This window comes from Lepidochelys olivacea (assembly GCF_965140295.1).
Source record: "Lepidochelys olivacea isolate rLepOli2 genome assembly, chromosome: 10".
Classification (NCBI taxonomy): Eukaryota; Metazoa; Chordata; order Testudines; family Cheloniidae; genus Lepidochelys; species Lepidochelys olivacea.
Genome location: NC_140420.1, coordinates 62,672,715 through 62,698,901, shown reverse-complemented (window position 1 = coordinate 62,698,901; position 26,187 = coordinate 62,672,715). Strand labels below are relative to the sequence as shown.

The 26,187-nt window shown below is 43.5% G+C and overlaps 1 protein-coding gene across 1 annotated transcript; it reads right to left on the bottom strand.

The window, feature by feature from the left end:
- Nucleotides 1–26,187, bottom strand: GNB5 (G protein subunit beta 5). The gene is made up of 11 exons (XM_084640744.1): nucleotides 25,903–26,187; nucleotides 20,426–20,562; nucleotides 17,553–17,594; nucleotides 16,553–16,629; nucleotides 14,978–15,110; nucleotides 11,016–11,159; nucleotides 5,412–5,503; nucleotides 5,238–5,286; nucleotides 1,973–2,069; nucleotides 504–670; nucleotides 1–81 (listed from the first exon to the last, which is right to left on the bottom strand). The coding sequence occupies exons 1-11, from the start codon at nucleotides 26,012–26,014 to the stop codon at nucleotides 70–72; spliced, it is 1,062 nt and encodes a 353-aa protein (XP_084496870.1). The 5' UTR covers nucleotides 26,015–26,187; the 3' UTR covers nucleotides 1–69.

Below are 26,187 nucleotides of genomic sequence, written 5' to 3'. Positions count from 1 at the left end.
TTTCTTTTTTTTTTTTTTTGATAGCCCAAGGTTTCAATCTTCATTTGTATTTGAAAACAGCATTGCGTCTTATGCCCAGATCTGTAAAGATAAAATTCAAACAATTCTTTAGGGAATTTTAGTTTATATTCCATACAAACACATAGGTTTTCAACAAAAGCCTGGTTAATTTGCAAGAGAGCCAAATTCTTTTCTTGGAACTTGTAAATTATGTTAATGGTAAAGAGTTGAGGATGGAGCAGTTACTTTAACTGATAATTTCATAATTTCCCAGTGTTTAATTGTTTAGTGATAATGTTCTGCTAACACTTTCTTTTAATGATGAATATGTTCTTGACCTGGGGAAATATTTAGGCCTTATCTACTGTTTGCAGCAGTAGCCATGATATTACGGGGCTTTAATTTCTTTGAAACAACTGGTTTCATATTTCATCCCCTGGACATTTTCCATAATGAATTTACCAATGGAAATCCCTGTATTTTTGGAAAGAAAAATCCCTTACTCGTAGAGTGTGATCCCATGATCCTGAGCAGAAAGCAGTTCCATCAGGTGAAACGCGTAAGGTGCTAACTCTGTTTTCATGACCAAACAGAATGGATACACGAGACCCTTTCAGAACATCCCATACATTTATGGTGTAATCATTGTAACCACCAAATAGTAGGCGACCTGCAAACAGAATCACATTTATGCAGATTAATGGCTTAAATGGTTAAACTTCTAAGTAATAACAGTTAATGAAAGGAGAGGAAGGAGGGTTTTCTGGCTGAAGAAAAGCTGTTTGTAAGAAGTTTGAGGCAGAGTCAGGAATAGAAGTCAGATCTCCTGATACTCAATCCTATGCCTTAAATACGATATGCCAAAATATGCCATCCTCACTCTACTTTCATGGGCACTATAGGATGTTGCTTCAATGCAAAGGTGTATATGTTCCTTCTAAATTGGACTACATTACTCTTTGTGCATTCCAAAGCAAAATCATGCAAGTCCAGCCTCAGATTTTGGGTGCCCACTTTGCTACAGAAAATGTATTTTACTTTGTAACTACATGACACTTAACATGTCAATATCGTGGCTCTGCATGGATATTGATTGACAGCCTCTGCTGGTCAGCTATTACTGGCTTCTGCAACTGAAAAGTAATGGTATTTGAGCCCTCTTATTTAAAAGAGTATTAAAAATTCCATGATTGCACTTATTAAAAACATGCAATATCTTTCAACTGTTACAGATGAAAGATTCATTCAAAAGAGGGATATAGACTGAAGGCAAATAGAGCACTTTAACAATTAATATCAGACAAAAATATTCTGATCATATTCTGGATATGTTTATAAAATTGTTTATAAAGGGTTACCAAGTGATTAATAGATGTTTTAATAAATGGTTAATCAATTATTATAGCTTGTTATAGAGTCCAACAGTTCAATATCTTGAGCACAACTGTGACTTATATAACCACCTACAGCAACTTCTACTTATGTGCTTATAACCACCTATATCATATACTACTCAGGTCTGTAACATGCTTATAACATGTATTAATCATTTATTAACCTTTTATGAACTATTTATAGTATACCCTACATAGAAAAAGTGACCAATATTCTATTTCTAGTTGCATTTGAGGTGGATTTAAAAGTGATGGGTGAAATCCTGGCCCCACTGAAATTAATGGCAAAACTCCCACTGACTTCAGTAGGGCCAGGATTTTACCTCATAGCCGCATATTATTTGTTGATAAAATTTAAAAATAACCAATTACATTACTTAATAAAAAAATCTTTTACAAAGAAAGAAGATATTTTAATGGATGAAAAATTTCTTTCCATATTTAATTTAGCTCATTTCTAATAACAAATGTTCTCAATTTAAGCTGAAAAAAGTATTACATTACAACCTCAGCTGCATCCCTGTCTAAATGCCTCCCCGCAGCAAAAACCTACATATCCCTCAAAATTCAAATCTCACCACTGAGAGAGAAATCCACGCTAGAAGCTCCGAAAATGATGCTCTCTTTGGAATAAATTGCTACTTCTCGATCTGCACGAAGGTCATATAAACGACACTAGAATTAAAGCAAAAACAACATACGTTCATCACTAAGGATTAGACCCAATTGCTACTCCCTCACCCTGCGCAAAGCATGAGGAAGGGGACAGGAATTCCAACCCTGTGGGCATGATGTGGAATGGCTGTGCAGCTTCTGCTCTTCTGCCCATGGGCTATCAGAGTATCTGGGACCACTGCACAGGCTGTTTAGACATGTGGATCCTAATTGTGATCTAAATGACCTAAGGCTGACTGGCCTAAACTGAGCGATCCGCTTGGCCATTCCTCAAATCATCTCTCCATGCTGACTCAGAGAGGAACTGTGGGTTCCTGGATTCAGAGTATCCACATACAGCTCTTCCACAGTCTATCTGCCCTCCTGCTTCATGATGGGTTTACAATTGGAGAGTAGGTACAGCCTTTTAGGGCTGGCCAGAAAACAATAATTCTATTTCATGCAAAAACGGAAGCTTTCAGAATGTGTTTTCATTCTGCATCAGGACGAAAAACAGCTTTCACAATTTTTCACAAGAAACCACAGAGGGAAATTCCAGAAAATTCCATCCTAGACCTGAGAAAGCTTCCCAATGAAAGTTGAACCACAATCAATACATTTCCACACAACATTTTGGTTTTGATGTAGAAGAATCAGCATTTTCCAAACAAAAAACCCCACACCTTTTGCTGAAAAATTTCCAATCAGCCTTACAGACTTTGGCTTCACATGTCCATTTATTTGCTGATATGTTTTAACTTTAATATGGAATAATAATAAGTTTAATATGGAAACTTCTATATTCAGACCAAGAATTTCAGCAGCCTGGAGAACAGCACTTACTCAGCCCTGAAATCATATGTGCTTTTGAAACTGTATTTCAACTAACCTGCCTCAATAAGTTAAGTCTAAGCAAACACTGGCTAGCTGGGTTTGTTAATATTAAGTCTTACTAATGAAATGTGGCTGATATTCAAGTCTGTGCATAAAGCAGAGACTATATTATTCACAGACCTTTATAAACTGCAAGGTATTTGAAGTCAGCGTTTCCTGGCACTATGAGCTAATGAATAATTCTGTCAGAAAATTCTGACAAATGGGTCAGTTCACTCCAAGTGAGAAAACGCCTATATAAACATACATTTATGACAGCCCATCAATCAGTCAGGACACTCAGTTCCACAGCATCCCCAGGCATTCTTTCTGGGTGACAGAAGTCTTACAGTGCTGCTCTCAACATTCTCAATCTAAAGCAGCAATTTGCTATTTCTAATTTAAAAACAAACAAACCCAGTAGTCAGAGGAACTGACCCAACTCCATCCCTCAAAGCATGAAGATGGAATTTTCCATTCTTCTATTAGTTTGGAGAAATTCCCCCACAGTTGATTAGATTTTTTTTTAAAAACTAATAGCACAGTTGCCATAGTTTGTGGTACTTTTGAAAAATGAGTGTTCTCATATGAATTTTAATGATGGAGAATTTCTCCATTTCATTGCCTGCACAATGCAGATGCTTACAGTATGATACCCCTATTTGCTAACATAGACTGTACTCTAAGCTAGATGTATTAATTTATAACAGAGGCTTTTGGCTTCTAAAAACAGCATGCACTTTGTCCAGAAAATGCACAAAATGTCTGACCCCAACCCATTGAAGTAAATAGAAATGTTTCCATTGAGTTAAATCAGCTTTGGATTAGGCCCAAAATTTGTTACATTGTCTGAGCACTTCAGTAGGACTTTGCGTCCCACCCAAGCTTAAAGGCAATGCTTGAGCAAACAGAAAATATCTCCAAATTCCTTCTGAAGGTCCCCTTTTGAAGTCTGACAAATTTCAGTCCAGATTCTGATTCTTTTGTAGCCACATGGAGACCCATTGACTTCAGTGGGGTCTGCGTATGAGGATCATGTTGCAGAACTGGATTTTTATGGGATAACAGTATATTGCATGTAACATACTGACTTAATGTGCCATGTCCTTTCCTAGGGTCTTATTCATAGATTTGAAGGTCAGACGGAACCATTAAATCATCTCGTCTGGCCTTCTGCATAATGGAGACCATAGAATTTCATTCAGTTTCTCCTGTATTGAGCCGTTAACTTGAGTGTGGCTAAAACATACCTTTCACAAAAGCATCCAGTATTACCCTGAAGACTTCAAGAGTCATAGAATCCACCACTAAATACAGAATAAAGGCCTACTAATGCAACTAGCTGCTGGAGTTACTCCTTTACGTCAAGGGATAAAGAACTGTGCGTTGGTGCTTAAAAACCCATATCCTGTCTTTGCTGATGCCTCATGATGGGGCTGTCATATGTTCACCACATTTTAGAGGGTGAAGCTGATGTTAGTTCCTATAAGAATTTCTCTCTGAAGTGAGAACATAAATTTGAGTGAAGTGCAAACACACATATTGATACAGCATCAATTAGTCTCCACATAAACACTTGGAAGTTGGATAGTCTATATTCCAGAAGAAGATTGGCGCAGAGCTAAACTTTGCTTGTGTTTTTGTGACTTCAGGATTGTTGCAGCCCAGAGTACATTAAACTGACACCGTGCTGACAGACTGGCCCATACAGAGCAGCAGCTTAAAGCTACCTTTGCACAACCACTTGTGACTTCTGCTCTATCATCTGGCCTTACCAGAGGATTTGGGACAGATCGTAGAGCAACCACAGAGGGGAAGGAGTTTAGCCCTCCTAGCAGTTCCCAAGAATGGAGCACAATTTAAAATGGCAGCGAATCAGTCGAAGGCTTTAAGGGAAAATTTTCAGCTGGACTCTATTTATGTACCTAGAAAACTCGGGGGAGCATACAGCAGCACATGCAAATTTAGTCTGCTTGTGTAAACAGATGTGACTGCAAATTTTACAGGCAGATTAATGGAGAGAGTTTGAGTATTTGCCTAAAAATCTTTTTGAAACTCGTTGTATGCCTCCCATAGTGACGCTGCTCATCTGATAGCATGCACGAAGCTGGAAGATCTCACCCAGAAATCCTCCCAACCAAAACCTTCCAAAGGCCAGCTAGGAATTCTGCAAGCATTTCCCTATATCCACATATTAATAACTTGGGTCTAATAAAATCACTTCATGTCAGCTGTGAATTTGGTCCATTCTTTGTAGGGATTTATGATATGAGACTTAACAAATCTTTTCTAAATGAAGTTCTTGAATGAACTTACTGTGGCATCATCAGAGCCAGAGGCAAAAGCATCCCCACTTGGGTAGTATCTGTGTGGGGGAAAAAAAAAAATACAATGATGTGTTAGTCAAATGAAGTAGGCTTTCAGAAATAAAATCAACATGTAGCTTAATATTACACTGTTGAAAAAGTGTTCGGCCAGAAATGCACTGACCTGACGCTATTGATATCTGATTCGTGAGTTTCGAATGACTGGATACACTGTCCAGACCTCATGTCCCAAACCATAGCTTTCTTGTCACACCCCTAAAAAGAGAAATAATTACCCCAGTTATACACAGACCAATTCACACAGGTGAAATAACCCCACATAAGACTTAAACACCCCCTTTCAATTCCAATTAAGCTCTGCACCTCACATCTCCTAAAAGGATACACTTTAGCAAAGCTGCTCCAGATACTTAGGGTATATTTTCAGAAAGCCTGCAACTTGGTCCCCCTTTTTATGAGCACACAAAGATTTGCAGGAACAAATCTGAGTACTTGCACCACTTACTGCCCATTTTGCACCTGCAATTGATTAGAAGGAGGCACCAGCACTCAGATTTGCACCTGCAATTCAGTTATGCATGTAAATGTTGCAGCACAGAAACTGGGCCACAGACCCCTGAAACTTTACCCCTAGGGGTCTGGCAGAAATACGTGCAGTGAGACTGTACAGAAGAACCTTGCAGTTGTTTCTGAAACTTTCTGAAAGAAATACCTTATGATTAGATAGATAGGTAGAATACTCCCTTTGCAGTACGTAAAAGGAGCTGTTAGAGCATTACAGGCGGCAAAACAATAGTTCAGTTAAACTACTCAGCCACTGTCTTCTCTATCTTTTTCATCCTTTGTCCCATTTATTTCCTTCCTTTCTTCCCCAGGAAATATTCTCTTGTTGTGAACAGTAGTTTAATAATCAGAAGAAGCACAAGGCTGTCTAATTACACTGCGCTACAGCAGGTAAGAAAGTGGGTTTGCTGTTTCTTATATGGACAGCACTCATAGACTGAACAGAGTGCTGAAAGTCAGGATCCTTCTGAGTTCTAATCTTGGCTCTAATGCCAACTCGTTGCGTGGCCTTTGGCAAACCACTTGGGTCCAGATTTTCAGAAGTGGCTTCTAAGTTTTGGCACCCAGTTTTAGAAACCACTAGGGCAGGGGTGGGCAAACTGCAGCCCATGGGCCGGATCCGGCCTACCAGCAATTTTAATCCAGCCCTTGAGCTCCCGCTGGGGAGTGGGGTCTGGGGCCTATGCCCCGTTCATAGTTGCCGAATCCGTGGGTGCTCTGGGGCTGAAGCACCCATGGGGAAAAATAAGTGGGTGCTCTGCCTCCATTAACAGCCAAGCTTCCCTCCCCCCTGCTTCACCTCCTCCTCCCTCCTGGGTGCGCCACGTCCCTGCTCCTCCGCCTACCCCCCAGTGCTTCCCCCAACCGCTGCCAAACAGCTGTTTGGCAGCGTGCTGGGAGGGAGGGAGAAGAGCAGGAAGGTGGTGCGTTCAGGGGAGGAGGCGGGGAAGGGGTTGGAATAGGGACAGGGAGGGGACTTTGGGGAAGGAATCACATGGAAGGGGTGGAGTGGGGGCAGGGCCAGGGGTGCGGCATGTGGGGGACGTCGAGCACCCAGGCGAAAGCGGGGAAATGGCACTCCAGCTGGGGAGCAGGTTCGGGGGCCGCTCCACGTGGCTACCGTAAGCAGCAGCATGGCCCCTTCCAGCGCTCCAGCTGAGGACCAGGGTCCGGGGCTGCGCTACACGGCTCCCGGAAGCAGCGGCATGGCCCTCCCCTCTGGCTGCTACGCGTAGGGGCAGCCAGGGGCCAGCGCTCTGCATGCTGCCCTGCCCCAAGTGCCGCCCCTGCAGCTCTTATTGGCTGGGAACTGCAGTCAATGGGAGGTGCAGGAGCAGTGCCTGTGGACGGGGCAGCGCACAGAGCCACCAGGCTACACCTTGCGTAGGAGCCAGAGAAGTGACGTGCCACTGCTTCCGGGAGCTGCTTGAGGTAAGCGCTGCCTGGGACCTGCACCCCTGAGCCCCTCCCCGTGCCTCAACCCAAAGTTTGCCCACCTCTGCACTAAGGCCTGATTTTCTGAGCTGCTGAGCACCTCATACCTCCAGCTGAAGTCAATGGGAGCTGCAAAAGGTCAATATCTCAAAACAATCAAGCCCTAGAGGTTTATACAGCAGAGGCCCCAAAATGGAGGCAGCCAAAATTAGAGGATTACACAGCAGGATGCTTGAATCTCCACTGGCCGTTTCTTGCCAGCACTCCTACAGTTGCTGCCAGTGGTGGAGATGCAGCGCAGCAGCAGCAGGCTGGAAATCAATTCTCGAGTAGTCATAGCCCAGGGCTGCTCATGCTGAGAGCCACCTTCTCATCAAACGCTAAAAATCACTTTCTGGTGCCCTATGCTGCTGTCCTAATGCTGTTTCTGTAGCTGTATTCTGCAATACCCACCATGCCACTAAACTGCTTCACTGACTCGTTCATCACTTAACGGGTTTGATATAAAAAATTACTATTTAATAGCTAAAATTTTATGGTGCATTCTTCAAATAACCTTAGCTAGAAAATGAAACAGTTGCAATAATCTCAGCCAGGGATAGCTCCATCCATGGCTCTGAGGCCATTTGCTTAATAGCTGGTTTGGTATTCAACACACCTGCAAGAAAAAGAGGGTAAAGAATTTTCCAACTGGGCCTGCTGTTGCAAGGTGCAGAGCATGACTTGGGATGGGTTGACTATACTCACAACTCCCACTGAGATCACCCAATGACTCCTAAGAGGTGCTCAACACCTCATAGGGTCAGGCCCACAATGGTCTCACGGAGAAGACACTGGTTCTTCTTTTGGGAGTCTTGTCTTCGCCACTGACCTATTGTGTGACCTTGGACAAGTCACTTCACCTCTCTCTGCCTCTGTTTCCTCCCCAGCTTTTGTTGGTCTTGCCTGCTTAGGCTACAGCTACACTACAAGTTAGTGGTGTGATTCCCAGCTCACGTACACATACTCGCACTAGCTTGATAACAGCTAGTGCGAGTATCAATAGCGATGTAGCCAAGATAGCACAGGCAGGGGGGCCAGTTTAGCCATGCAGTGAACAAACCCACTCACATACTCAGCATGGCTAAGCTCTGCCACCACTACCCAGGCTACTGCGGCTGCCCTACTCTTTATACTTGAACTAGCATAAGTATGCGTATGCCAGCTGGAAAGCACACCCCTAGCTTGTAGTATAGACATAGCCTAAGCTTGTCAGAGCAGGGACCATTTCTTACTACGTGTGTGTGCAAACCTAACATAATCAGGCCTTGATCTCAGGTGGGGTTTCTAGGCACTACGATAATACAAATAAGAATAGAAACAAACATCTGCAAATCAGTGACAAGAAAAAAAAAACAGATTTTTTTTGGGGGGGGGGGAACCATATTTAAAGAACTATGAAAACAGTAACATGAGAAAGAGAGGGTAATAACTAGACTTAGCACGCGAGGCCCTCTGCCTGCCTTTCTGTTCAGGTCTCCATAGTCACCAGAGGCATGTGGTGAACATATTATAGGCCAATCCTGCTATGTGTTACTGCTTAGTTAGTGCATGCCTCCTCAGTAGACTGCAGTATATGCAATATTTATTTTTAAGACGACATAATTGCTGGTTTAACTAAACAGTCTCCTCGTGAGCCATTCCTCTCTCTTTTAAATCCCTTGTGAAATTAAATCACAATTCTTCACTTATGATGCCATTATTTAAATGGAAGAACTTTCCTTCTGGTACCAAAGCACCAGATAATTAATCCTCAGCCCGGAAAAGGAACTACATTGGAAAGGGAACATTTTGAATTTCAAAACCCACTCACATTCAGGGCCCAGCCCTGCGTTCCTTGCATGCCCGCCACTCTCATTGACATCTATAGGAGTTTGGGATGCAAGAACAATGCGCAACCTGGCCCTTCACATACACAGTTCTTGTACTGATTCCTCTGAGTGGAGATCGGTCCTTTAAAGGGGTAAAATCCCTGCATGGAGCAGGTTATTCATTTTTAATGGAACTAAACAGGTGTTGAGTACTGAAACCAAGGGTTCAATCCTGAGGGCACACTTCAGCAGGAAAAGGCAGAGGTTACTCTAAGGCCTGGTCTACATACTATTTTTGAACAGATGTAACTATTTCAGTTCTGGGACTGATTTTTAGCTCAATAGTTAAAACTGGTCAACCCTTCCTGTGCATGCAGTTGCCCCCATGTAAATATGATTATATGGGCATAGCTTAATCCCTTACATTTATGGGAAAAGCTATCCTGGTGTATGAACCTTTACACCAAAATAACTGCACCCACATTAGGGGGCTGAACCACTTTAACTATACCAGTGTCAAACTAACACAGGGTATGTCTTCACTGCAGAGTTGACTTGATTTACCGGCACTTGAATTACTCCACTGGAGTTAGACTAGCTCAGATGAGAGCAGCCACACTGTGAAACAACATTTGAGCTGCTGTGTCCACACTGGGGCTGCACTCTCTCATGTGTGGCATGAAGATTTCTGGAGTCATATACTGTAGTTTTCTGCACTGTAGTGAGCTAAATGGCTCTAGGCATTCTTTCTCAGAGAATTGCGAGAGAACCTGTCTGTCCTTTCTGGGCACTGGAAGACGAGCAGCACTCAAATGGAGCCAGCCTGCATCTACACTACAGACTAATCGTATTAGCAGCTGATGAACTGTGCTAGTTTGACCTGTAGCCTGTACCCCCTGAACCAGCCAACTTCTGTTGAAAGCACCATCACACCAGAGTTAAGGGTTTGTGAGTGAGAACGGGAGTTGAGTTAGGAGCAACATTCAAGTTAACTTTGCAGTGAAGACAACTCCATAGTTAAAGAAGTGGGTGAAGACAATCCCTACGACACCTTTATATCTCCCTGATATACCGCCTGACATGAGATGTCAAAACAGCCTCCACCATAACTCAGTTGTGCAGCTGGACGGAGCAGTCCCCTAGCAACCAGCCAAGGATCGGGTGAAGTACTGTGTGCTTCCGTCCTATTTCTGTCGTCCCCTCTCTGATATTCCTCTAGGCTGAGGGGATGAGAGAGCAGGTGATATAAATCCTTGATGGTCTATTTAAAGTAGCTGAATGTGCTGTTAGTGATGGGTGATGATCTGGCCCCACATCTCTACAATACGTATGGATGATCTAACTTGTGTTGATGCTAAACCAGCCCCCCAGCTACCTCCAGGTTTCTGGGGAGGGGGTTATCAAAAAGGTGGCATATGCATCATTTATTCCCCCACCCAGGTGCATTTAGCAGAGCTCTGGTACCCCTGATGATCAGGAATCCAAGTAGGGAACGAGTAGGGTGAAGAAAAGGAGGCAAGTGTGAAAAGCCATGTGCGGCGTAACAGAATTCTATCTATGGAAGGCCTACACCACCTTCTGCTCTATGAACTTTTACTGCTTTAATTCTTCGTCTTTCCCCTTCCCAAGGGAAGCTTTTGATCATGTGCTGGATTATTTTAACGTAGGGTGGAATTTGCTAAGTAAGTACTTTAGCTGCAGAGCTACATTCAATCTGACGGGGTTTGGGTTTGACCTTGCAGGAAGAGTGTTAATTTGCTCCAGCTTGAGAAGTATGCTTGCATTGACAGGACTACTTGCTCTGTATGGTCTCTCCCCATATATCCCACCCCCCTCTTTAAACAACGTCACAAACCTCCCATTTTCCTACGTATCCTTCGTTCCTTGGTTTTATATCCTAAAATAAAAATCCCACTTACCCCAGACACAAACGTATTTCCTGTTTCAGAAGGAGCCAGATCCAGGCACAAGACATCAGCCCCATGCCCATGAAAACTCTGCAGAAGCTGCCCACTCTCAACATCCCAGAGGGCACACGTTCCATCTCCACTAGCGGTCAGGATCTACGGTGGTAAGGAAAGGGCAACAGTACAACATCACGTAAAAGCCTCAGGTTCACTCAGAAACCGTTGTGCTTCACACGCACAGTTAATTGGATTTTACCGTAGAACCTCAGAGTTACAAACACCAGAATTACAAACTGATCAGTCAACCACACACCACAGCAGCAGAGACAAAAAAAAAAAAAGGTAAAATACAGTATAGTGCTGTGTTAAACATAAACTACTAAAAAAATAAAGGGAAAGTTTAAAAAAAAAAAAAGATTTGACAAGGTAAATTAAGATGGCTACATTTTTTTTCCTGCACAGTAAAGTTTCAAAGCTGTATTAAATCAATGTTGAGTTGTAAACTTTTGAAAGAACAGCCATAACATTTTGTTCAGAGTTATGAACAACCTTCATTCCCAAGGTGTTTGTAACTCTGAGATGCTACTGAACTTAATGTGCAGTAGATCAGAGTCAGTAAACCAATGTGGATCTCAGCATGGTTTTCTCAAACGGAAGGTGGCAGAGTGCGGGGGCATGGGGAGGGGGGAACAAAATATTGTGACAGACACAGCAAATATTAACTTAATTCTGTTCTCAGTTGTTTGAGGGGACACCAACTAGTGCATCACAAGCTTGTGATCTGCTCATAGTTCCATTTCTGCCAGGAAGTTCTTAGCTCCAGATCGGTATGTCTGCCCTGTCCACGTTAATGAAACTGGAATCCAAAAAGGATTAACTGAAGAGTTGGTGGATTTAAATAAACTTTTAAAGCTCCCTCTTATTCTATTGCCTGAAACAGCCAGTCTGGAGCCAACAGAATACGTGTAAATTACAGATAATTTGAATGTGGCATCTTTTGCGTGCATGACCTTAGACCAACAATTGTTTGGCAAGTCCATCATATGTCCTAAATCATTGTGTGACTGGATTTGGACATGTAATGACTGAACATTGCCAACAGCTACTCTCATCCTGATGAAGACCCTCAATTGTACAAAACTTCCCTGTGGCCATCAGCAGCTCTTATACAATCACAAATGTAGTATGCTGAAATGTTATCTGATGGTTCAGTCCTGTATTCAGAACAAGGAATCACAAGAATCACAAGTTAATTACTGAGGTGGGCTCTCCCTTAGTGAAACAATTGCTAGAGAACCCAGCTGTGATTGGAAGCCAAAATGAATCACACTGCAAAGAAAAAAAATAATCATGCAAGTATAGGGTCATTTACCAGGCTACACCTGGATTAAAAACAAACTATTTTTGGCAAAAGCTCAGATTTGGTTACCATTCCATAGATATAGGGGCACAAAGAGGTTTGTAAAAATTGCAGGACAGTCTGTTTTGAGTCCTGTGTCTTCATTGCATGCGGAAATTGGCTAAAGTTTTGGGATTGAGGGTGTGGAACAGAATCCTAAATTACCTCTAATTTTTGCATCTAGGGTGATACATTTTTGTATTATGAGGAATATTTACAGTTTCAGGCTGAGATGTTGAGATTGTCAGCTGCTAGATTATCAGCATTTCCCATTTTGATACCCAAATGAGCAGCATAGAAGGATGTGCAGGGGGAGGGACAGACAGAAGTTTTAAGGGTGTGATCCATTTTCAACACAAAGCTCTTCATTATATTTTATAATAAGCATGGTTAGATTGGAAATGTTATGAACTCAAGTTGAAACTATTTTTATACAAAAACATTGAGTGAAAGATCTACTTTGCTCATGTTTTAGTCTTCTAGACTTTCAGCAAGTTTGGAAACACTGGATCAAGTGTCTTCATCTGCCACCTCGTGGTAATATGCAGCATTTTACCAGGCTTTTGCGTAAAATACATTCATTCCTGCCCTTGGAGTAATAAACATGTGTTAGCGAAGACGATACAGACGATACAGAAACCAAGGCTGAAATGCGAGGATATTTTGGGGCTCACAGAAGACTCCAAAATTTTGCTCTCTCTGGAATGGACTAGAAATGCTTCATAGTCATTAAGAGGTGTGAGCATGTCTAGGGGTTTGAGGAAGAGACGGTGACTCAGGAGTTCTTGAGCTCAATTCCCAACTCTTCTACCATCTGTCTGTCCTCTGCATGTAAAATACTTGGAGAATCCCCAAGTACTGATATTACTAATGTATGTGCAGCTGGCTTGGAGTGGGGCAACATGGTTTTCACACAGCTGCAGGAGAGCGCCTGCGAAGATGCTATGTGTCGCCAACAAACTGATGAGCAGCTTTCCTTGTTATTAACATAAGGCATTCAGCTCCTGGCAGGATGAGGCCTTTCACTCATATTTGGGGTTATTCCATGGCTGAGAGTAAGTCCATTGTAGATGTGTCCCAGGAGGGAAGGAGCTGCACAGTGCATCCAAATGACTCATGTTTAACCAAAGTGTAGTGCTGAGAAAAACTTGGCACTGTTTATGCACATTTTACACCATAGCCTAATTGTTTTAAAATTTTATCCCAGTGTCATTAGACCATAAATGGAGACTATTTCCCAACAACCAGCATCCCAAAGGAGAGCTGCATGGCCAGCTTGAGCTGGATTTTCTGATTTCTCTCTTCTTTTCACTGCTATATTTTAAACGGCACTACAAAATATCACTCAAAACAAACACCTATTGATCCCCAACTCAATATCTTTGTGTAGCTAGACTAAGCTCTTCGGGTCAGGGCTCCTTCAGAGCTCTCTGTCTAAAGCACCTACGTGCGTGGTTGGTGTTACACAAATAATAAATAGTAATTTATTCAGTATAATATCTATCTAGAATATCTATTGTACTCTACATGAACGTAAAAGAAAAACTCAGCTGTTTTCACTCCTTGATTATGAAGAGTATACTAAAAAACTTACAAAAATAAAAAGCCATGGTTCACACAGGTATATGCAGGAAAGCAAAACACTATTTTTGTATTTCAGAAACAACATTCCACCTAATTTAGATTTCATGTTTACTCTGCCCTAATTATACTGGACTCCTGCATTGTAAGGCCACAATTAAGTACACAAGAGCACTCTGGGTAGATCCTTGACTTTCCGCTGTTTCCATGGCAATAGACTTGAATCAGCATCTCAGAATCATTACTGAAACCACATAATGGCAAATAACAGCTCACTCTTGGGTAGCTCATGTCCTGAAATAGAAGCAAACCTAGCTGATATTTCCTTAGGAAGAGCTGTAAATATCTGGAGCTAAGGAAACAATCATATCTTTTCTATTCAGACTTCATAGCCTGCATAACAATGAAAATAACCCCTCTTCCCATTTATTTTGCTACAACAGTATATGATAAGCATAACATCAATTAAATTCTAAAACCAGAATGGGACAGACGATTATCTTGGATTATTTCATGCCCACATATACTCATGATCTTGCAGGAGCTGGGGTTTATTTTATTAAATAGGAAGGATGATTTTGTGACTAAGGCACCAGATTGGCACTCAGAAGACATGCGTTTTATTCCCCACTCTGCCATAGGATACCTGTGAGATCTTTGGCAAGTTACTTGGTCTCTCTATGTTTCAGCTCACCAGATATATATATATATATATATATATATATAAATTTATAAATAAAATCTATAAATATACAAAATCTGAATTGAAAGATCCTTACTTACAGCCTCTGTGAGCAAGAGCTTTTATGGAGCTTTCAGCAGAGGTGGATGCTGTCCTTCTTAGCAGGAACCATTGCCTTGCACAGAATGTGAATACCCCACTGGGCACAATGACCGTCTCTGGTGCAAGAAAGAATACTTTGCATCTCCCTGCAGCAGCAGTATAAATCCAGCTCATGGTTTTATATTATATGCTGTACCTGAATGTATTTACCTGCATGTCTGAGTTAGTGAAGCTGCAGGCAGAGAGGTAGTTTGTGTGCATTGCAACAGATTTCTTCTTTGCAGCCATATTTTCATTTTTATCAAATGTCAGTGGATACACAGAACACTTATTGTCCAGGCCACTAGAGTTAAGAATTAAAAAAGACAGAAAACATTAATAACAAGAAAAAGGGGATGAGAAACAAATGTAAGGGTGAAATATACTAAAAATTCTGCAACATCAAATCCTTATAAATATAGATTTCCATTCTATTACACCACATGGGATTCCCATATGCTAAGGGAATCCCCAGCTGCTTCTTTATGGAAAATGTATGGCTATTTTGTACTGCTTGAACAGCTGGAAGTGGGACTGAGGACCTAGTTCCTAGTATTTATTACATGCATTTTATTAATAAACTGCGTTTTACTGAACCACAGTCCATCCAACATTTATTGACAAGTGACACAGTAGTAACCTTGTAGTTAATCTTTTGAATAAAGTCAAATTGCCATTTTTCTATTGAATTACATTTTTGATGTACCATTTATCCAACTTACTGAATTTGACACATCTTCTATGGCAAAAGAAATATAGCAAATGATGGCTTAAAGATCATACTTTCAAAATAACTTGAAAATAGGCAGTGGAAATATTGACTGTGTTGCTGAAAAAGAATTATCTGGAATTAAGTATTTAACATTTGATGTTTCATGATCTAATGATGAGATGAAAAAAGCAGCAGTTCAATTTCTTTGTGTACTAAATTTGCACATAACTTAATACAGTCTTAAGACCCTACATGCCCTTGATCTGCATATACTGTGAAACTCCCTTTTTGGATATTGGATCAAGCCCATATTGCATGTTTTGATTATTATGTGACTTTATTCCAATGGAACAGATATCTTTAGCTGTCTGTGCTTCAAACTTGAATGTTACTTATATAGGCCAACGGCAATATGAGGTCCCAAGATATTTTCAGACGTTTGAAGCAAGGAGAGATTTCTGCTCCATATGAACAAAGTCATGAGGTTATCAAAACATGCAAAATGCACCTGATCCAATATAGATCAAATCCAATATCCACTGAAAGACTCCCACTCATTCCAAGGGTTTTTGGACCCTACTTTGGGTCCATTTCTCCTCTCATGCTGGTACAAAGCAGAAGTAATTCCCCTGAAGTCAGTGGAGTTACACTCGTGTGAACCAGTGTGGGATAGAACCAGGCCCATTGGGTGCAACATTTTCCTAAATGCTTATAGCATCCAAATGATATCATTGTCAGTATTTGTTAAGCTGTCAGTCAATTCCAGTGATGGGTAAAGAAGGCCAGATATACAGATTTTTTTTTAAATAATACTCATCTGATTAAGTTAGATAGTGGCTTTTTTCTGCTAGAACTACTAAATATCAGGTCTTTTTCCTAGGATTCCAAATTGTTTTCTAAAGCATTCTTGAAGAAATGGGGGGAGGGGAAGGGAAGAGCCAACATTTTAAAATTTTCCCCCAGCTCCATAAGTTACATTTACTTTGGACACAAAGTCACCTCTAGTTTAAGAAGTTGCAAGAGCTTTTACTTACCCACAAGCAATGGCACATCCAGATGGGGCATACGCACATGCCATCACCCAGGTACATGGCATAGTCACTGCATGTTCCTGAAACATAATATTCTCCTTACAACTCAAGAATCAACTTCTGAGTGCATTATCATGTCACTAATTGGTGTTAAAATAACCACACAGAGGCCGAAATCGCTCAAATACCGTCATGACTCCTCACTGTATTTAATGAAAATATACAACAGATGAGAGATCATGCCCATGTTTAACAGATTTTTGCTCCTAAACCTGAACAGTGCAGAATCAAGCTGTAATTCAAGATCAACTTTCATTGCGAAAGCAAGAGGATGTATGGGGACGAGAATCAAGCCACATTTGCCAAGTCATGCATTTCTCGGTACCTCTCGCCTTATTTCCCAACACAAAGCTAATCAAATTTGTGACTGGTTCTGAATTATTCCAGGACAATTGTGTAAGACGCTGGGCACCTGCAAGGGCCACTTTAGAACTCTCTGCATTTTGGATGGTCATTGCAGCATTTGTTCAAAGGTAAGTTACAGCGGCCTGTTTTTATAATGCCAATGACACTCTTTATTAGCTATAGCCTCTGCTAAGGCTATGCAGACCTGAGCCACACTGGGAGGGAGCAACATCACTCATGCAGAAACATCTGGGGACATTATGGCTAAAGAAGCCAGGAGAAAACACAAGGGGTCAAACTATGCCAGGGCACGTGCTTACTCATGGCACTCACTACGGATATTCCATAGGTGTAGCCTGCACTTCGCCAGCCCTGCTCTGCAGCAGCCAGTGCCCAGAGTAGTGACATGCTCACACTCCAGCTGGAGAGCAGAGTGCGGGAAGCTTACACTGCCAAGCACTTAGTGCTCAGGCAGTGGTGCCAAAAGCTCTGGTGCACTGAAGAAAGAGAGGGAAGGGCTTCCACTTCCATGTCTAGCACATCCACGCAGTGCAGCCATATTTGGCTTTATATACAGAAACTGCAGAAGTCCACTTACCTTGTTGGTAGTGAAGGAATCCCACACTATCACCTTCCCATCCTAAATTCAACACACAATGGAGAGAGAAATTAGGGGCTTCAAAGTGTACTTTCACTCCTGTATTTCAGAGATCTGGCCAGAGCACAGCTGTTAACTTCTGTCCCACATGCCATTTCCCCAGGCAATATGTCACCACCTTTACAACACTGCTATTAGTGAGAGTGAAGTGCGCTGTGAATCAGAGACTCTGCTTAATTAGGCTAGTTATTTCTGTAAATGCAAAATGACACTGCACCATCCCCCTCACACTGGCCAAATGGAATCTAAAAGGCCTGTATGGAGATTGATACCCTTTGTTCCAGCGTGCCTCTGAAAAATCAGTCTTAGCACTTGCGACCCTCTTTAACAAACCTTTCCTTAGCCCACAGTGAGAGCAAGACCCTCCCTCTTTGGCGATGTCTACACTATGAACTAGGGGTTACCCACCTCCTTGCACTAGCTCAATGAGTGCTAGCGTGAGGCTAAAGAGTAGTGTAAACGCAGTCGCACAGGCAACGGCAGCAGCGGCATGGCTTACCCGTTCCCAGTACACAGCTGCCTGAAACTGGTGGGTACTTGACACAGCTCAGCCGGGCCTCCGCTGCCCCAACCCATGCTTCCATGGCTACAATGCTACTCAGACTCACGCTAGCTCGATGAGCGCTAGCAGGAGTATGTGAGTTGGGGAATCAGACACTAGCTCGCAGGGTAGATATAGCCTTTAAGACAGAGGTGGGCAAACTACGGCCTGTGGGACCGTCCTGCCCAGCCCTTGAGCTCCCAGTCAGGGAGTCTCGCCCCCAGCCTCTCCCCTGCTGTCCCCCTCCCCCGCAGCCTCAGTGTGCCGTTTCACCAGCGCTCTGACCGGCCACTCCCGCCGCTCTGAGCTGCATGGTAAGGGGGCAGGGAGCGGGGCTGGATAAGGGGCAGGAGGTTTAGGGGGGGGGCAGTCAGGGGACAGAGGGCGGTTGGATAGGGGGTGGAGTCCCAGGGGGGCAGTTAGGGGCGGGGGTGTGGATAGGGGTTGGAGCAGTCAGGGGACAGGGAGCATGGGGGGTTGCATAGGGAGCGGGGTCCCGGGGGGGCAGTTATGGGCGGGGCAGTCAGGGGACAGGGGGGTTGGATGAGGGGGTGGGGTCCCGGGGAGTGGTCGGGGGGAAGGAGCGGGGGGGTTGGATGGGTTGGATGTTCTGAGGGGGGCAGTCAGGGGGCGGGAAGTGGGAGGGGGCGGATAGGGGGCAGGGGCCAGGCTGTTTCGGGAGGCATAGCCTTCCCTACCTGGCCCTCCATACAGTTTCGCAACCCCGATGTGGCCCTCGGGCCAAAAAGTTTGCCCATCCCTGCTTTAAGGGAATGGAAGGAGCTGTCCTCACCACTTATCATGGAGATCACCATCTTCTCAAGAAACAACCACCTGGATGAATTTTTATTCTCCTTTTCTCCTACAAATGAACTTATCCTAGCTCATAATTATCCTCTCAGTTACATCTCCTCTTCACATCACTCTGTTTATCCTCTTTTCCCATTCCACCCTTCCTCTGCTCCCCTTTTTTCTACTACTCCTCTTACTTAACCTTTAGTTGCCCACCTAAATAACCTATTAACAAGAATGAACATGCAATCAATAGTGTGCTACATAATCACCTGGTATGTGTGTTGATGCCAATTACCTTTGGCTGGGATAATATCCATTAACATTCCAGTCTGGGAAGAGTGAATTGTTTGTTTGTTTTCAACCAGCTATTGTTATTGCCCCTGGGCTAATTAATTTCTTAAAATAGAAGTTTAAAAAAAATGGAAAATGAAACAATCTAAGTGCCATCAAACAGAAAACAAACCTCAGTGTGTCTGCAGTGCTAATCTGAAACCCCAGACTGGTTCACAGAATCACTGGATGTGGGTTTTTTCAGGATACATATTTTAAAGTGGAATAAAGCCTCTCTCTTTTGCTTTCATACTTATACACTGATACTTTACCACTTCAAAAAATAGCTTACTAAATGTTCAATCTTTGGTCTCCTGGCTGAGACATCCAAGAATGGTGCCAGACAGCAGTAACTCTCATGGTGGTTTGTGATGCAGATAGCCTATTCTATCCTGTAAGTGGTAGATTGAGACCAGCAACTCATTTCATAGAGGCCAATGAACAGCCATCAGATGTAAAAAGTTCCATCCATTACCCTTCTGAATGTGAACCAGTGACCTACAAGTGAAAGGCTTTTATCTCAATACCTCCCCCATTCCCCTGTACAACTTTGTGACATAAGACTGATCTCAAACAGACTTAATGCCTGTTTATCAAAATGTCCAAATATTTGTAATAGTTCTAGCTGGCTAAGTGAGGAAGTTTATTTTTAAGGCCACATCCATCTTCCAGACCACAGAAAGGATTTTATGTTCACAGATCACACAGACCTTTCTAGTAGAATCAGAATGTTTTCAGATCTCTCCGTCCCAATTCTTTCTCTTCATACGTTAATTCAAATGATGGGGTGAAGTGCTGCATACTGAGTGTCCAGAGAGAATAAGGTGCATCTGATCCCAAACCAGCTTGCTGTAATACTGTATAGGTAATGTGCTAAAGTACTCTGAAATTCTGTATGAAAAATGGATGAGAGGTCTTTAGGGTCTCACCTCCAGTAGGTATGGTGATGCTTACCAGAATTATATTCTTTATTCAGTAGTCTGGTTTGTGTTCTCTGAACAAATATTTTGCTAAAAGAATGCTTTAGACGTCATGAAAGCATTTAAACTAAACGTAGATTTCATTTCCAATTAATGTTACCTAGTGTAGCTATCAGAACTATGCCTGGATATCACTGACCTTGAATAGTGCCTACACATTTCCTCACCTGGGAAGAGCTCACAATTCGTCTTTTATCTTTGCACCAGTCCATGCAGAGGACTTTATTACCATGGCCTTTCAGAGTTCTCCTGGTCTTCATCACAAACTGACCTAGGGCTTCCACACGTTCCGCCACCTGATGAACTGTGGAGAATTAACCATAAAGAGAATCATCAAATGTTTGCTCCATATTAAAGCCCTGGGCCTGCAAACATTTAATGCCCATGAGTCACTTTACCCACGAGTAATTCCAGGTAGCACAATGAGTCTATTCAGGTGAGTAGTTAGTCAGGTGAGTGAGTGTGAGATCAGACTCTAAGTTCACTTGAAGCACATCTAACCATCACATCTAGAGTGTTCTTCACTGAAGCATAGCTATTAGAGATAGACGAGACCTTAGAGAATGCCATCTAATCAAACCATCTACCATACCAGGTGTTGTTTGTTTGGCAGGAGAGGGTTGTATGTGTGTGTTTATTTTACAAAAATTCATCTACATTATTTAGGACATTTTACGTTTGTTCAGAATTTTAAAAAAGTTTGAAAAATGACATACAATGTCATCAGATTTTGGAGCTCTCACTTTTTAGTGCAGTGTTTTGTCTCAAATTATTGTTGTGGTTCTAAAATCCTCAGAAAGTGCTTTTAATGTTATAAAAAGTTTTTGTTTTTTTTTAAATAATTCCAGTCCCAGCAATGTGAGGACATTTTAACATGGCAACTCTGACCTCAAGGTGCTATAGGTACTGGCCTTCAGTCAGTTAAGAGGTTTGATCTGCACTCAGAATTCCCACTGGCAGCCATGGGAAGTCTTTGTGCCAACTGCAGGTGTTATGCGCCCCAACGTGAGCTGAGTGGCTGAGCAGTTCTTGTGATAGCATCATATCTTACGACATTAACCTGCATCAGTGTGACAAAGCCTTTGCACTTCACTTGACTGGTGTCTGGATAATAGCAAGTGTTTATTTCTAAAACATATGACCCTGTGAAACAGTTTCTATTCATTGTGAAGAATCCTAAGTAAAATGCTCCAGCAGGAGTTCTCACAATGTTTTAAGTTATTTCTCAGCAGAGTTTCCATCTGCAGTTTCTACAAATAATCTTAGATTTCCAACAGAACATGGCCGTAAAAATGAACTTGCAAAGGCACCTCAGTGTGAAATCCACCCCCCTGCAACTGGCACAGTTCAAAGCCATCTTGCACCCCTGAAGCCTCACGCTGAGGCTGTCGGAGGGGGGCAGGGGAGGCATCAGCTGAGAACGCTAATTTGTTTCTGACCCAGTGATGTTCATTCTATGAAGGGCTCAGCAGAGGCATGCTGTCTCCTTTCACACAGGAGCAACAGGACTCGGTGCTGGCCCCACGTAACCAGAGTAACAGGAGGAGACATTGTATCTGTCTGCAGGGGTGGGTAAACTTTTTGGCCCGAGGGCCACATCTGGGTATGGAAATTGTATGGTAGGCCATGAATGCTCATGAAATTGGGGCTGGGTTGCGGGAGGGGGTGAGGGCTCCTGCTGGGGGTGCAGGCTCCAGGGTGGGGCCAGAAATGAGGAGTTCAGGGTCCAGGAGGGGGCTCCAGACTGGGAAAGGGAGGGTGGGATGCAGGGCAGGTAAGGGCTTCAACTGGGGGTGTGAGCTCTGGGGGGGCTGGGGATGAGGGCTTTGGGGTGCCGGAGGGTGCTCCAGGCTGGGATTGAGGGGTTCGGAGGGCGGGAGAAGGATCAGGGCTGGGACAGGGGGTTGGAGCATGGCGGGGTGGGAGGGAGGCTCAGGGGTGCAGGCTCTGGGTGGCGCTTACCTCAAGCGGCTCCTGGAAGCAGCAGCATGTCCCCCCTCTGGCTGCTGTGCTGAGTCACAGCCAAGCAGCTCTGCTGCACGCTGCCCTGTTCACAGGCACCACCCGTGCAGCTCCCATTGTCCATGGTTCCCAGACAATGGGAGCTGCAGGGCCGCATTTGGGGCAGGGGCAGCACGTGGAGCAGAACCCCCGGCTGCCCCATGCATAGGAGCCGTAGGGGGGACATGCCGCTGCTTCCAGGAGCCACGTGGAGTGGCCCCTGACCCTGTTCCCAGGCTGGAGTGGGGCAAGCCCCAGACCCCGCTCCCCCAGCGAGAGCTTAAGGGATGGATTAAAATGGCTGGCAGACTGGATGCAACCTGTAGTTTGCCCACCCCAATCTAGTGGCTCTACCAGCTTTAAAACACCTCACAAGGAGGAGTATGGAGGAATGGGGCTACTTCTCCAGTCTAGGACGTGGTGTGCTGTAAAACAGCCTTGTGTCCGGGCCCCGGAGACCAAAAAGGGCCTGATCCAGAGACCTGCTGAAGTGATCCAGTGCTTCAGTATGTGTTAGTCGCTAGTGGGTTGCCCATATCAGCCACTGTTATCAGCTAGAAGAGACAGTGCCTGATCCAAACACACTGGAATCAGTGGAAAGACTCCCATTGACTTCAGTGGACTTTTGTATCTGGACTTTCCTCTTTTAGTTCAAGTGATTTGGATCTGAAGCTCTGAGTTCAATCCCTGTGGTGATGAGCGATTGCTCTGGGTAACTGTAATCGCCATCGACGAAAGTTGTGGGTAGCTCAGACCCTAAATTGCAATTATATGAATGTAAACAGATCCCTACATCACAAAACTTGCAGCTAAAATCTTTGTCCTGTGTTTAAGCAGTGATGAGAAAGCATTCAAACTAGGAAGGGCTGTCACAGCGAAAGGATAGGCAACCGTACCCTACAAAGATGGCTCTTTGGCTCACAATCAGTGGAGCAATTTCTGCCTCTCTAAGTCTGAAATTGATTTCTAATGGATTGGCTGTTCAATAATCATCTTTCAAAACACATCAGCCTCGCCGACTGTGCCAGAAACTGAAATAATGCTCTTAGCTACAAACACTGCCCTATAAGAGACTAAACCTCACATAGCAAGTGAACTAAATTGCTGCCCATTATTCCTGACAATTCGTCCATTACAGAACGATCTTCATGAGGGGCTAGAAGCAAACTAGCCTTTCCAAAACGTATCAACTAAACTCATTGAAAAACTACATTCCCCACACACCTCTCATCAAGTGAGGCCAATCAAATGATCTACTGAGATCCTAAAATAACATAATCAAAATACAAATGCTGGAGATTGTTATGGCAAGTGGAAGACTAGGCTGAAATTCTTGTGTCCAGAACTTATCAAATAAAACAAATCTTTTTACTGCCAATAGCCTACATGTTTCCTTTCTGTTAATGCAACATACATTCTGCAGAACTGGCTGTTTTAGTATAAATAACTCTCTTAGAACACTGATTCCTACAGCCTTCATAGGCATATAACAATTCTGAAATATTTATATTTGTAAAAACACTATTGCAAACTATGGACCTGACCTTGCAACCCTTACTCAAGTGAGTAGCTCCACTGCACTGACCAGGACTATTCCCAAGAGGTAGCCTGTGTGAGTAAAGGTGAAGGATTGGGCCCATAATATTCCAAATAAGACTGGATATCTTTCTATAAGGTATGCTATAGTTAAATAGAAATTATGGGGCTTGATGCAGAAATTACTGGGTGAAGTTCTTTGGCCTGTTATGCACGGGAAGGGGGAGGAAAGCGGGTATGTCAGATTAGATTATTATAACAGTCCCTGCTGGCCTTAAAAATCTATGAATCAAATAGACAAAATAATTGTTTATATTTTCAATCTGAACCATTAAATGGTGTAATAAACCCTGAGAGTTTTCCAGACTGCAAGTCAAATATAAGGGTAGGACTTCAGATATCTGTTCACATTTTTTCCACAGAGCTACAGTTCAAAATCTAATTGAACAAAGAAGAGAAAAGCTATTAAGGCAGGCAGTTTGTCTTGGGGAGAAATGGGAAAAATCATGATTTTGTCACGGCAAAAAGTGACAGTCATAATTTTAGATTTCAAAAAAGGAAGTTATTTAATTTATTTCCCCAATAGAAATAGCTGTTGGAAATAGTTTAAAAGCACAGAGAGACCAGAAGCTTCAACACTGAAATAAAACTATAAAAATAATGGAGGAGTTTTGCTCAGCAGTGAGCACACTAGGGTGAAAAAAATTACTTTTAAATGGAAAAAATGTTAAAAGTCACAGATTTTGTCATGGAAATCAAACCCTGGGCAAATACACAGTCTCAATAAAACAAAATTCAGGAAAACATTTATTTACAGATCTATGAAGTGAACAAAAACATGTGGAGAATATTCCGCAAACATCATGAGACCTACAGTTAGAGTATGCACAGTTAAAGTTAAGCATATGCTTTGTTGAATAGAGATGGTTTTAAGCATGTACTTAAGTGTTTTGCTGAATTGAGGCCTCATTGCGAATACTGTAGAAATTATACTGCAAGACCGTATTGAGTTATGGTAATGTTTCTGTAAGGACGCCATCTCCATTCAATGATTCCTATTAAAAGGACAGTCACAAAACCTATGATAATCAAATTTAGGCAAGAAAATGCCTCATTTACTACAGAAAAGAAGGTGTATTTTTTTTAAACAATCTGAAATTTACATATACTCACTCCTGCCATTCCCCTGCAGTAACAAACAGTGATCACATAAATCACTAGATATAGCTTTGTAACCCCTTTCAACACAGACTTCAAAAACAAAGACAGGAGGAACAAAGTTGTAATATGCCTATAAAAGTTACTAGTAAAATCAACCCTACAGTACAAGAAAAATGTAGCAATTTATACCTATAATATTTGTTAAAAAAAAGGAGGAGGAGGAGGAGGAGGAGAAGGAGGAGGGATGGGAAGTAAATAATAAATTACTATTATTCATAATAATAATATCGTCTTGTATCTCAGGGATTTCAGGTTAACAAGTTTAATTTATTTTGTATTAACCAGAGCAAGAGGGGAGGGTGGTGTAAAATTATGCATGATCATTTCTTTGTACCTGTATTGCAGTCACTAGGGAGCTTGACAATACACACGGGATTAACCTAGATGACTTGCCAACTGAATTGCTTTATGTCAGCGCTAGGGCAGGTCTGGGTTTTTGAAGGGGGCAATGGTCCCCTTTGGCGCCACGCCGCAGGGATGAAATGCCGCCTCAGTGCATCCCCCGGGATTTCACTCCGGCTGAGGCCGCCACCAACGTGAGCATCAGCCCCAGGGATGCTAGGGAATCACAGCACCCACTAGGCAGCCGCAGCAGCCGCTTCCCCTCCCCCGGCACAGGAGGCGCCCGGGGAATGGCTCAGGCCCCGCGCACTCAGCAGGGTAACGGGGTGCAAGGGCCGCTCACGCCGCTTGCCCAGAGTCCGCACGCGGGGCAAGGGACCAGCTCAGCGCGTGCCGGGCCGGCTGGAACCCGGGAGCCAGCACCTGCGCCGGGCTAGCGACGCGCACGGGGGGGGCGCCGCTCGGCCCGACCGCGCCCCGCGCTGCCCCCCTCCCTCCAGCCCGTGGCCGCCGCAGTCCGAGCCCGAGCCCTCCCCAGACTCACGCTCCACATCGTGCAGCTTGGCCCGCTCCTCCTCCAGCCGGCCCTTCAGGCTCTCCGCCTCGCTCTTCAGGGACGCCAGGGTCTCGTTCTCGTGCAGCCCCTCGGTTGCCATCTTTGCACGGCAGGAAGCAGGGAGAGAGGGAGGGAGGAGGGGTTTGAGGGCCCGGCTCCCAGGGATGCTGCCGCAGCAACCGAGCCTGGGAACCGCACTGGGCTCCCCCGCGCACGCTGACGTTCAAGGCCAGGCTGGCGGCTCGTGCCGCTCTGTGCAGCCAGCACCTGCTG

Excerpts from the sequence above, each read along its gene's own strand:
- GNB5 (XM_084640744.1), bottom strand. The coding sequence starts at position 26,014 with ATGGCAACCGAGGGGCTGCACGAGAACGAGACCCTGGCGTCCCTGAAG. Across the intron at positions 17,595-20,425 it reads GAATTGTGAGCTCTTCCCAG|GATGGGAAGGTGATAGTGTG; the intron begins GTGAGGAAATGT and ends TGTTGAATTTAG. Across the intron at positions 5,287-5,411 it reads TCAGATATCAATAGCGTCAG|ATACTACCCAAGTGGGGATG; the intron begins GTCAGTGCATTT and ends TCCCCCACACAG.